This window comes from Hesperophylax consimilis, chromosome 14 (genome assembly GCF_061612785.1).
Source record: "Hesperophylax consimilis isolate HC1 chromosome 14, BYU_Hcon_1.0, whole genome shotgun sequence".
Classification (NCBI taxonomy): Eukaryota; Metazoa; Arthropoda; class Insecta; order Trichoptera; family Limnephilidae; genus Hesperophylax; species Hesperophylax consimilis.
This window is the reverse complement of record NC_142849.1, coordinates 28,202,961-28,216,471: the sequence shown is the minus strand read 5'-3', so window position 1 is coordinate 28,216,471 and position 13,511 is coordinate 28,202,961. Positions and strand designations below refer to the sequence as shown.

The 13,511-nt window shown below is 32.2% G+C and overlaps 1 protein-coding gene across 1 annotated transcript in view; it reads left to right on the top strand.

Annotated features, from left to right (window-relative positions):
* Nucleotides 1–245: 245 nt before the first annotated feature.
* The window catches only part of LOC149418162 (uncharacterized), a 34,864-nt gene continuing 21,598 nt past the window's right edge, over nt 246–13,511 (top strand). The window contains exons 1-6 of the mRNA XM_089639900.1: nt 246–521; nt 7,731–7,892; nt 8,734–8,896; nt 9,915–10,036; nt 11,819–12,063; nt 13,191–13,345. Of these exons, the coding sequence (XP_089496026.1) occupies nt 434–521; nt 7,731–7,892; nt 8,734–8,896; nt 9,915–10,036; nt 11,819–12,063; nt 13,191–13,345 (935 nt within the window). The 5' untranslated portion in view covers nt 246–433. The remainder of the gene's footprint in view (nt 522–7,730; nt 7,893–8,733; nt 8,897–9,914; nt 10,037–11,818; nt 12,064–13,190; nt 13,346–13,511) is intronic.

Genomic DNA, 13,511 nt, shown 5'->3' with positions numbered 1-13,511 from the left:
AAACTAAGTTAAATACACATGACTCTGGATGATTTTTAAAAAGGCCTTCGACAATGGCCTAGGAACAATGTTTTATTACAAGTATCATTTATATAACATTAATTTATATCTTCCGGGACGGGAAGGCAATTGGAGATACGTACAATTAATTCACCAGTCACGTTTTAAATATTTGAAGTGTAACAACATGTCAATGAAAACTTTAAGACATAGAATAACTCCTAGCAAAGCCGAGAAGTGAAAAGATTCTGTAAACAGTTGAACTTGGAAAAGGTTGAGAATTGAAAAGATTCTGTAAACATTTGAATTTGGAAACAGCTGAGAAGTGAAGAGATTCTGTAAACACTTGAACTTGGAAAAACTTTGGTGGATTTAAAAATAAACTATTTGCTTTGAGTTTTATTTTGAGGCTGATAAGTTTTGTTTTGTGACAATGTCAGTGAAAGATTCAACAATTAGCTATGGATTGGAGAGCAAACAGAAAATCGTTGTTAAATTTAGTGATGCTTTGGATCTTACTGGTAAGTTATTTATGTATTTCAAATGTTTAATATGATTGATTAAGGACGGGTTGTTTAGCAGAATTATAACAATTCATCAAATTTCAAATTTATTTTCAAGTTCTGTGAAGGTTCTATTCAAGTTTTGTTATTATATCATTATTGAAAATCAACTTTTAAATCTGATTAATTGTTCAAATTCTTCGAAACAACCGGTCCTTAATTTTAATTGTGAAAGAGTAATTCGTAAATGAGTAGTTTTACAGTGAATTATATTTTATTCATGATTTGAATGCTTCATGATTTTGGATTGTACATTTATTCATGATTTGAATGCCTCATTATTTTGGATTGTACATTTTATTTATGATTTGAATGCCTCATTATTTTGGATTGTACATTTTATTTATGATTTGAATGCCTCATTATTTTGGATTGTACATTTTATTTATGATTTGAATGCCTTATTATTTTGGATTGTACATTTTATTTATGATTTGATGCCTCATTATTTTGGACTGTCCATTTTATTTATGATTTGAATGCCTCATTATTTTGGATTGTATATTTTATTTTTGATTTGAATGCCTCATTATTTTGAATTGTACTTTTTTGTCAACTCATTGTTTTTATCTGTAGAAATAAACTGTTAAATGTACACGGTGTCCGGAAACACGTAATACAATCGGGAAGTCACAAAAACTTAATTTTCTCGATTTGATCATTTCGGTATAATTCACAGTTTTTCCCTTTTATGTAGGGTTAAAAAAGCTTTTGGAGTCGAATATACGCTTTGACACATTTTAAAAGACATAAAACAGCTGATATTGACTCGAAAACGAAAACACAAATCAAAAATTTATACCACAGAATCGACTAAGGATGCCATACCTCGTAGTTATACTACAGATCGTGATGCAGAGATACCAGTTTTTCGTATATACTACGAGTTTACAGACACCTTGTAATGTAATCTAATTATTTAATATATTATTTCAATATATGGATTGTATTGCATTGCACTACCCCTGCATACATTCTGGAATAAATTATTAGTATTATATAGTTATTTTAGAAAAAAATGTTTTTTTTATTCAACTTATATGTTAACACACAAATTTCCAAATACAGTGTGAATACGATATCCCCTATTTCGGATATACTGCGAGGTATGAGGAGACGAAGGATATATGAAAGTAGAAGGCAAATAGGATTGAGAAGAAAGTTGGTGTATTATAGTATTAAACACTAAACTATTTGTACTATACTGTTCCGACGAAAGCGCAACGGAAAACTAGCTCAAACCCTCGAAAAATCACGGGATTTTCTAGTACTGAAGGATTTGTGAAGCTGAAAATATTTGTTTCAGGATCACTGCCAATGTAATTTACTGCCTTATAGTAATTTACCATTCGAATGAACACCGTCAGTAAACTTTAAACGTCATTATTTAGATTTAGATCTGTCAAAAATTTTAACAAAAGAAATACACATTTCAAATGTAGAATCATTACTATTTATCACTAAAAGAAAATAATGTTGGTACCTACTGTATCGCTTGTCTGATATGATTTAGTACTCATCAGTTGCAATTTCGAAAATTGAACGTTCATTGAATTGAATATTTTTCACATCACGCATGCATGCACCGACAACTGAAATTAGTGTGATTATTAATAGTATACGATAAAATTATGGTTTCACATCACAATGTTACAAATTTAAATGTTAAACTTTCTTTGGAAAGATAGAAAAAGTTTCATGCACAGATTTTTGTATTGTGTCTATCGCACAAGAGAACCAACAAGGGCGACTAAGGCATCCCAATTGGGGAATGTTATGCAACTTAAGGTTGTGGGGAGGGGAGAGGAAAAAGAGAAAGTACCTGGCTATTCAGATAAACACAATGCTGGTGTCAGGGATCCAATCAGAAGAATTTGCGAATTGTATAATAAAAACCAAAACCTGAAGGATTCCGACATATCTTTTGTATAATAAAGTACTTTTTTAGGAAATTGAAGTCTGTTTTACTATAAAAAAAAGAAAATGTGTACTTACTTCATTCACTATACTCTTTAAGTAATTTTTTATGATTTATCTATAAACTTGTATAAAATATATTTGTACACTTTTATTTGACACTGAGCATTATCTATATACAATTATTTTTTTTCCATATTTACATGTAAAAAAAATATTTAAATTTGCTATCTACCAGTCAATCTGTGATAAATAGTTAGGATGCAGGTGAATTCTCGAGTTATTGTTTTACAAAATTATCTTTTAATTACTGTCTGTATCTGTGTTTTCTCCTTAAATAAATAAACACTTTAAAGTATATAGAAGCTTATCTGTAATACTGAATAATATGTGAACAGTTCTGCAGGGCAGTAGATTTTTCCGAGATTGCCTTGAAACAAATGTTTAAACACATATTAAATCAATTATGAACTAGATCTAGGAAAAAAAAATTACTGACGTAAGTTAACTCTCTGTGCATATTATATATCATCACACTTTTTATATTGTCTTTTACGTTTTCTTTTTATAGTGTTATGTTAAGTAAACATATGGGCTTTGTTTTTAAGGCGATCTACTACGTCGTGTAATATTTTAAATCGAGCCGCTATCAATAACATCCCTTACGTAGATGGCGATAAGGTTTGAATTCCCGCTTAACACCATCCGCCTATTTTCATTTATGCAAGAAATAAACATGGCCAAAAAGTGCCTTTTATTTTATTTTGTGGATGTTCAGGCATAAATATTTAATTTTTTTCCGATCATTTTATAAACAGCTTAATTTTCCACATTATACAATAAAATCATAACCGAAAATGGATTTGTAAGTAGGAGATTTTGAACTTTAAAGCGGTTTTCATAGGCATTTTACATTATTTTTTTCTGAGCTTATAAAAAGACTTATCTAAAAAATACTCGATTATTTCAAAGGCCAAGATGGATTCTACTTCACAGTATTTAATTAAAGGATGTGAATCATTTCTAGACGACCAAATTTTCAAACCAAAAACACATGATTTTGCATTACTACGTAGTGCATCGCCTTAAACAAAACAAGATTTACCCGTGCTCTGTTCTCAAGTAGGGCTGTTTTATTTTTCTTTTCATTATATCTTTTTTTATATTAGAATTTTTAACCTCACTAGGACAAGCGTATGTTGGGGTTAATAATTTTACAAAATAATAGAAATAAAAACAACGAGAACAATATTGTTACATTAAAATACAATGTACCTATTAATCTAATTCCCACCAATTCATTACAGTATAATGTAGTAAACATGTAGGGTGACCATGATATACATTTTTTTTTTTTTAAACTTCCGATTTAGTTGTCCGGGTTAAGTCTTCCCCAAAGGAAAAAACTTAACCCTTCCACTCACTTTTCCACAAATGATCATCTAGTCAATCAACATTATGTAAGTGCATTATATAAGCAAAATAAATACAAAACAATACAAGAACAACACGTCAAATCACCAGAGATCAAATGGGAAAATAATTCACCGTCTCCAGATATTTTCATATCAGAGGGTTCGGCTCGGTAGAACTTCTAACAGGGCCTATAAATCCTACTGATCCCTCAACATAAATATTTAAAAAATCTTTCGTTATCCTACATGTATTCAAAATGACCGACTTTTGCATCTTTATATATAATTTTTTTGATAGATCTAATATGCCTAAATTTTTAATTAGAGAGCTAGGTATAATGCCAGTAGCCGAAATAACGAATGGTAATATTTTTATAGTCTGAGAATGCCAAATTCTTTTTATTTCATTTCCTAAATCTGTGTATTTTCTTATTTTTTCACTAACAGATTTTTGAATATTACAGGAATTTGGAATAGCGACATCAATGATATAAGTTATTTTTTTAATTTTGTCATGTAAAACTATATCGGGTCTATTATGACTAATCGCTCGGTCTGTTAGTATAGTTTTATCGTAATATATTTTATAAAATTCGTTTTCTAAAAATGAATTTGGTTCGTATTCATAATATGGTACTACATTACGGCAGTCAATCAAGTTATGTTTAATTACCAAATTTTGGTGAATTATTTTTAAAACTTGATTGTGCCTAAATGTATACTCGGACGGTGCTAATATAGAACATCCCGATATAATATGTTCTATAGTTTCCGGAAAAGCCAAACATTTTCTACACAAATCATCAATTTGATTTGTATCTTTGATTATATGCTTTCTATAATTTTTAGTATTAATGACTCTATCCTGAATGGCAAGCATAAATCCTTCTATTTCTGCGCTCAACTCTCCAATACTCAACCATTTGTTTGACTTAATTTTGTCAACATACGTTTGGTTGAGATAATTGAAGTGTTTTGCGTGTAAAATTTTATTTGACCAGGAATCTAATAATTCCTGGTTGGGATTTATAAAAATGTTGGCATTCTCATCGTATAAATTTAAAGGTGTAATATTTCTATCTGCCTTGCAAATTATTTTGTGCATTTCTGAGCTATGAGCTTTCCTATGGAAAAAAGTTCTTAGCATTTCTACCTGATTATGTTTCAAAGAAGTTATTTTGACTATACCTCTACCTCCTAAATTTCTAGGTAAATTAACTCGTTCTATAGCTGAATTTGGATGATGGCAATTAAACTTAATTAACTTAACTATTTAATTGCAAAAAAATATGATAAACTATTATTTTAAAAAGGAGAAAAGAAATAAAGGAAAAAAATACATTATAAAAGGAAAAGGATGAAGAAATAAACAAATACAACATATTATGCCATAATTTAAAAGGACGAAGATGAAAAAAAATGTTGGAAATCCTCGGCTTATAGGTAGTCCTACACTCGTTACCTTGAACTTTTTATAAATTATAATTTATTTGGATTGTTCTTATGATTAAATAAATTAATAATACATGATGAAAGACGTATTAGGGGTAGACGCCAAATTTCGTACCTTTTAAATATACAAGTGCGCCGTTCCGATGAGTTGTTCCGGCCTGCAGGGTGATCACCTTGTTAAAAAATCGAAGAAAACACACTTTCATAATACAAAAGCTAACGGATGACATTATGAATTGAATACATTTTAAAACTGCTTTTGAACAAAGGAACTATTAACATTTCTCCACTAAGCTCTTCAATAGAAGACGAATAATAGAAAAAAAAACTAATCGAAATCTGGCTTAAAGAAATCAAAGACCAGAAATTATACAACGTTTTGTATAAAAAAAGTAACAGTATAAATTTTAAAAAAAAAACAGTTTTAAATAAAACCTATTCTGCCTCAGCACAGGAACTCCTATGGTGAATTACCTTACCTTTAAAATATTTTATGTGAAACGGTTCGACAAATTTATAAAAGGTTTTAACTATAAAATTAGAGGTAAGCACCAGATTTTATTTGTCTAGACGATGATTTAGTAACCTCCTGAAGTATTCATCTACAAAAATCTGAGATTTTAGTAATACGTGTATCAGAATTAATTAAAATAAACCCCGCGGAAAAATCAATTTTCTAGGCCTGCTAGAGCATATTCGACCGAAGGTCCCTTCAATATGATGGGCCACGCCCCAAATATTTTTGTAGACGACTTCTTCACTTACGTCGTTAAGATTTCCACTTTATTTTAGAGAATTTGCTAGCCTAAATTAGACCGTAGTTCCGTCCAATATTCCGGATCCGCGCGTCCCATATTTTTGTAGGCACAAACACTGACCTAACATTCTTCACTTCTATTATATATAGGGACTTTTACATATAGAAAAGGGTTAGGATAAATACTTTCAGAAACGGGATCGAACCGTCTGATCTTGATTGTAATGAACTGCTATTCAAATACTTATACTTCCCCGCACTAGCTCAATCGGGAGATATTTACCGTGTTATTAGTTCGTTTTTGGCCGACTTGAAATTCGTCAGGGGATTGAAAGGATGTTATGTAAAACACAGGGATACTTTTAAATGAAACGATTTGTTTTGCTTTATAAAAACCCCCTTTGGAGACCTGTATGTTAGCAAATGACTCTACGCTTCTAGGAAAAGCTTCAATCTCCTTGTGGACGAAGTCGGAAGTTAATTTACTGTTTTTATCTATTTCAGTCAAAGCAGATCTTTTAATATACCAAAACGTATAATCACAATTAAATATGTTTTACCATACACATTGCTCTTCTGCAGCAAGGACAAGGGACGTTAACAACAACTGGATTGATTTCTTCTTATGTATCTTTGATTCTATTTTAAAATACACTTTCAGAAGTTGACACTAAAAACCAAGAGACTCGTTGAAGGGCTTCAAGAGTCAAACTGCCCGTATGCAATCCTCTCCCTTAAGAATCTTAGCCAATGAAAATTAATGTACAATGTTGCTATTTTTAGACAAGCAAATATTAAATTTTCAATTCCTGACTTAAAATATCTTACGGGTTGGAACATTAACTTTCAAAAAATGCATTTCATGCCACTTCCGTCGTTAAAATTTCGACTTTATTTTAGATTAATGTGTAGTCTTTAACAACATCCACAAAAATTTGTCAATCTTCGATAGTACTTAGAAGGCATCAGAATAATGAGGATATTAATAATGAAAAAATAAAATCTATTTTTTAATAAAATTGAAAAGGCGTTCCGAAGGCGAAATATGTGTCACTCTTAAACTCAATTTTCTCGAGCCGATCTGTAATAAATCTTATCAGATTTTACCAAGGGTAATATTTTTGATATTTGGCATTTTTATTTCAATTTTATTGTCCGCTTGCAATTTGCGAGATTAGTTTTATTAAGAATTTTTATGCTATTGATAATATCTGTACCGCTTTTATAGGTTTTCCGATATGTTTTATCGTGCATTATATTATTTATCATTTATCATCACGGCACTATATTCCAGGTTGGGATTTTTAAATATCATTAGTGATTCAAATTAAGATCTATCAATATTTGACAAATCTAAATTCAAACCAAACAAATACACATTTCGAATATAGAATCGTCATTGAAATAAAACGATTTTGCCAATTGATTTATCTGTTATCAGAATTGATCAGTTTCAATTTTGAAAAAACATTACATTATCCACGAATATTTCGCATATATTTTACAACCAAAATTAGTAGCTTGTTTGATGATCCATTTTCTAACATATATGTCCAAATCAAGTATTTTCATGATCAACACATTTAGCATTCGTCCAATTTCAAAGTAATCCATTTATTTTTGTAGGATTTGGAAAGTTCAACATATGGATGACTATCCTCTGTGGCTTAATGGCCACTGCCATAGTCCTGGAGACCATCGGCTTCAGTTACATCCTTCCAGCTGCGCAGTGTGACCTTGGACTGACCTTGGCTCAGAAAGGATGGGTTGGAGCTATCCCCTTTATTGGTGAATTTTATTAACTCTTTCAGACAATCTACGTTAATATTACAGTTTTTTATCCCAGAATGGAGTTCCCCTACCCCAGGGTCCGTCAAATCACGGCTTGCAGCCGCATGCGGCTCTTTTTCATGAATTTTTGCAACTCTTCAGACATAAACTCCAACTTCATCTCCACTCGGCCAGTGTTACGAGATGGAGCCGCTCGGATGGAACGAACTTTTTACTCCAATGGCATCAGTGTTGCCAACTCAGCTTTTAGAGCTAGATTTAGCTCCAAATTTTTTTTCAGATACTATTTCATACAGAACTCATTCACGTTAAATTATAATTTGATTTTGATCAACTGCTATAGTAAAATAAATAAATATTTTAATAACATATTTCATCCTTATTTTTATAAAAGGTAAACATATGTTTACAAAGCAAAGTTTATATAAGCAATAATTATTAGCCTGAAACAAAAATATAAATTGAAAAAATTGACGGGAAATTCCCGTCGACAGCATTTATTTTTTCTCGGAAGAATTTTTCAATTTATATTTGTGTTTTAGGCTAATAATTATTGCTTATAATATTTTGCAATATTTTATCCTGTTTTTTTGTCAGCTACGTAAAAGTCTGCCGACCCCTGCCCCAATCTAATATACACCCCGTTACTTATAAACGCGGTATAAATAATGTAACGCGGTGGGCAATGTGGGCATGTCAGTGAAATGCGGCCTTCACCAACCCTTAAGGCAGGCTTATGGCTTACTATGTACTAAAAATGGCAAAACTTTCTAAGTAACTTAATGCAGGTATTCTATCTTCCAATCTTGTACCAATTGGTATTGTATTGTCTTTCCAGGTCTGATTCTCAGTTCCCAGTTCTGGGGCTTCCTGGCTGACACTCGAGGCCGCCGGAAGATCCTGATGATTTCCATGACACTGGGTTCCACCTGCTCCATGATCTCTAGCTTCTCTCCCAACCTGATCACCTTCGCTATATTGAGACTTAGCGCTGCAGCTCTGTAAGAAACTATAAACTCATCATTATATATACATTTACTGTTACAAAGAATACTACATTTTAAAATTGACTGTCCCGAATTACTTCAATGTATCAATATCCATGTTCCCAAAAAATCATGCTGACATTTCTTACCTTTTTACTTCAATAACACCAGGACACTAGCTTACCAAAATTCTCCGATTCCGAGACTTCACAATCTCGGAAACAAGTATCTGATCTGGGTGATATATTTCATTTGAAAACTAATCAGTATAAATGTTGTATATTCTTTTATCACTTATCACTTTTTATCATATCACTTTTATTCTTCTAGACACAAATAGACCTATGTACCCATATAACTTCTCCGCTTCTACTATTTTGTTTTGTTGAATCTTTTAAACTCAATTATATGCGTGAGGATTCATTTTTGCCATCATGTTTACATTCTTCTTTATTGTATTAATTTTTAAGTGTTTACTCTGATACAAAATGCTTGTATTTTTTTTAAGAAAAGCCCACTAGGGAGTGTAATAAATAAATAAATAAAACAATTCTGGAAATCACTGTATAATCCCAATCTTCTTTCGGCTGTCACTTATTGCTGGGGATCGTCCACTCCAAGGAAAAGAAGGCGTGTTGTCGATATATTCTGAATGACTAATATTTTATCAGGAAGTTGGCATGCTGTCACCTAGGTGGAGTAGATATTAATAATTTTTAGGGTTCCATGATAAATCAACATAATGACAATTCAACACACTTTTAAAAGTGATATAAAGTCATTAGAAACGATGAAAAAAAAATTAAACCTAACCTAACCTAACTAACCTAACCTAACCTACTTAACCCAGTTAATAAATTTTTCGTTTCATCATTTTCTATGACTTTATATAACTTTTTAAAGGTATGATGAATTATCATTTTGATGAAATATAAATTTTGTCATACAGATATAAAAAAAAACATATTTTTTAAATTTACTTGGAATCAATTTTTCTTGCGCTATATGAATAATATATTTTATTTGTCAACAGAATGTCTGCAGCTAACACAGTGATATACCCGTACTATGGAGAGTTTGCTCCGAAAGCGTATATGGATTCTATGGTATCTGTATTGTCTTCCATTATCATGTTCAGCACAGGCGTTTCTACATGTAAGAACGTTTACCAAGTTTTTTAAAATAAAAAAAAAGTGCCCTAATTAAAACATTTTGGTTTACAAAATTAATGATGATCCGTATGAAATTATTAACCAATATATTTTCGTTTGTGTTTACATAAACGTTCTAAAAGATGTGCGTAATTCTAAAATATGTACATTATTCTTATAATTTTAGGACATATACCTACTCGCGCAGACCCGTGATAAATCACGGATAGTTCCAATTTTGAAAATGACAATAATTTTCTGTTAAAATAATATTTTACACGTAGGTACTTTATCACTTGTCAGAATTCTCCAAACAAACACTTCCAATTTTGAAAATGACACTTAAATTCTACGCAAAAATAGAGATCACTCAACCGGAATTACATACAGACGGAATCAAAACCGAAAATAGTATTTATTTTTATTTTTTGCAATAACTAAATGAGTAAAACCTGAAATTTAAATATTTAATTGATGAAGACAATATTACCGATTCTCCATAGGGGTGGATTAGCGCAGTTGATAGAGCAGCATCTTGGCAAAACGAAGGTCCCGGGTTCAAAATTTTTCTTTTTCAAATTTTCGTTTAAGAATCGCTAATATTTTCTTCATTAATTAAATAATAGGGAGGAATGCAGATTACGCCAAACTCTGGGAATTGAATAAAAATGCACTTTCTAGGTGAGAAAAGTGTGTAGAAACTCACTAAAAAAAGAATTAAGGCGCGGAAGAATAAATTGAGGGAGATACAGCCGATCAAAGTTTAATAAAATTGCACTTCGCGATCTGATATTATGACCATATTAGGACAGTCCGCCGCCATATTTTGTCACTGTTGTGTTGGTAGACCTAATACTAACATCAGCTACATGCGATTGTAGCCGATTTCGTGGGGTAGTTTTATAAGGCGCGTAATTATGAAAAACAGAATTAATAACACCAACCTGCCCGTTGTCACTGATATGTTGGTATCCCTAAAGAGTCAAAACAAAAGCCTAGATACGATTGTAGCCGACTTCGTGGGATACAGGAGGCGCGTAATTATGAAATTTTTCTAACCTAACCTAACCGGGGGGGGGGGCAGATCCAGCGCTGGGTTAACATACACAAGCCCGCTAGAAAGGTTAGGTTAGGTGGTAACTTGGGCTTGTGTATGTTATCTTTACTTTAAAAAAATAGCCTACGTTTTTAAATGGTTTGTCTGGCGGGATTCTCCATTCCTGTGCCTGATTACATTATATTATTAATTCTGTTTTTCATAATTACGCGCCTTATGAATTTACCCCACGAAATCGGCTACAATCGCATGTAGCTGATGTTAGTATTAGATCTACCAACACAACAGTGACAAAATATGGCGGCGGACTGTCCTAATATGGTCGTAATATCAGATCGCGAAGTGCAATTTTATTAAACTTTGATCGGCTGTATCTCCCTCAATTTATTCTTCCGCACCTTAATTCTTTTTTTAATGAGTTTCTACACACTTTTCTCATCTAGAAAGTGCATTTTTATTCAATTCCCAGAGTTTGGCGTAATCTACATTTCACCCAAATAATATAATAGTATTTTTTTTAATTAATTTGTTCCGTAATTTTTACAATAATTGGTGGTGTAATTTAAGTCACTGTTCGTGGTTCGATTAAAATAATCTCTGCTTTAAAAAAAATAAAACATTTATTTTTGATAACCCGTAATTCTCCACTAGTCTGCGCTAGTAAAGACATAAAATCCATGACCCTTACAAAAATTTCTGTTTGATGAAAAATTGATTTTTCTTCTTTAGTGATTGCATGGGGTGTTCTCTCTCTCGACTTCGATCTTCCGATCGGATTCCTCGGCATCAGCTACAAGCCCTGGAGACTGATGGTTGTCTGCTTTGCATTTCCATTCATCTTAGCTACTCTGGCCCTCTTTCAAGCTTCGGAGAGTCCAAAATTCCTCATGGGGCAAGGGGAAAATGAAAAAGCTTTAAAAATTGTCAGACGCATGTATTGCTTGAATACGGGGAATGATGTCTCTAAATTTAAGGTTTGAAACTTTATAATTACTTTATATATGTTTTGAAAAGCTATATATACAATTTGTGGAATTTGTACACTTGTAGGCCTAACCGTTGTTACATATATTCAAGGATGGGATTAGCTTCTCCACAAAAATGATCTCCATAGATTCCTGTGAACCTAGCTGTCATTTTCCATTCCCCAGGGGAGGAGGAGATTCCAGTTTTACTTAAATATAAGGAACTGTCCTTAACCTTAAAATTATTACCGATTTTTAAGGTTGATTGCGATTCCAGTTCTCTCGGGTAATAGCGGAGTTATCCTTAGCCATAAAATTAACTACTTTTCTGGCTAATTTTGGTTCCAGTTTTCAGAAAAAGTAGTTTCAATGTTAAAGTTCAATTTCTTATCCTTAAGCACAACCGAAATCCACCTTTCCACTTATTTAATCTTCTTTCCAGTGATGAGTTTCTTTATCTGCCTTTTGGTTGCTTCCATTGATTTTCATATGGACGGCCGAGTGTAATCATAATTTTCGGTATCCTCTCATTTAACATTTGACATCATTCCATATTTCCAGCTCATCGCCGTATTTTAGACCAATATCAAAAATCTTACGTTGCACTTAACTCGGCTATTTAAATTGTGTGTCTATTGTCATATTGTATTCTAGCGTTTTTAAATTGGCCAATTGGTACTTGTACTGGACACCTACGCCAGTGACATTGACTGTAAAATGCCGGTTTCCTCTTGTAAGTACCTTGGGGAAGGATTTGCAATGAAACACGACTTCACGAAAGTCGTCGGACAACTGGCCGATTGGGCCAGTTGTTTGCATATTTATTGGGTTAAAATTAAACAGTTTCTACACGTGTTAATGTGCAACAATTATTCTTATCTCTAAACAGGAAGCATGATAGCATTAAGGAACCAAGAAAAATAACCGAAATAATTAATTACTACGGTTAAATCCCATTTGACACATGATACGTGTGCGGTGATAAGCCTCATAAAGGATTCGGTATATTTGATAACAGATAAATATTCATTTCCTTAATTATTTCAATTATTATTTAGGTACACCCACCTGCTATCCGGTACAGTACTTTAAATGAGCACATTGTCAATTTTATTAAAGACGTTATTTTCTCTTAGGTTGATGAACTGATTTTAGATGACATGGATAAACTAGCGCTGAAGAATGTCTCTATTTGGACATCTCTCAAAAGTCAAACAGTTCCTTTGTTTAAACTTCCGCATCTAAAATACTTGCTGATATTTTTCATGCTCAACTTTGGAGTGTTCGCCTGGTGAGTAGAATTCTGCCTTCCTTGCGAAGAAAGTGGCCAATTTTTCTAAAAAATAATTGTACCCATTTTGTGTACCACCAGTAGAATATCTAACGTTAAAAAATTAAAAACGTGGAATGATTTTACGGTTTTTGATAAATAACAACCTACAAAATGTGGTATCTCC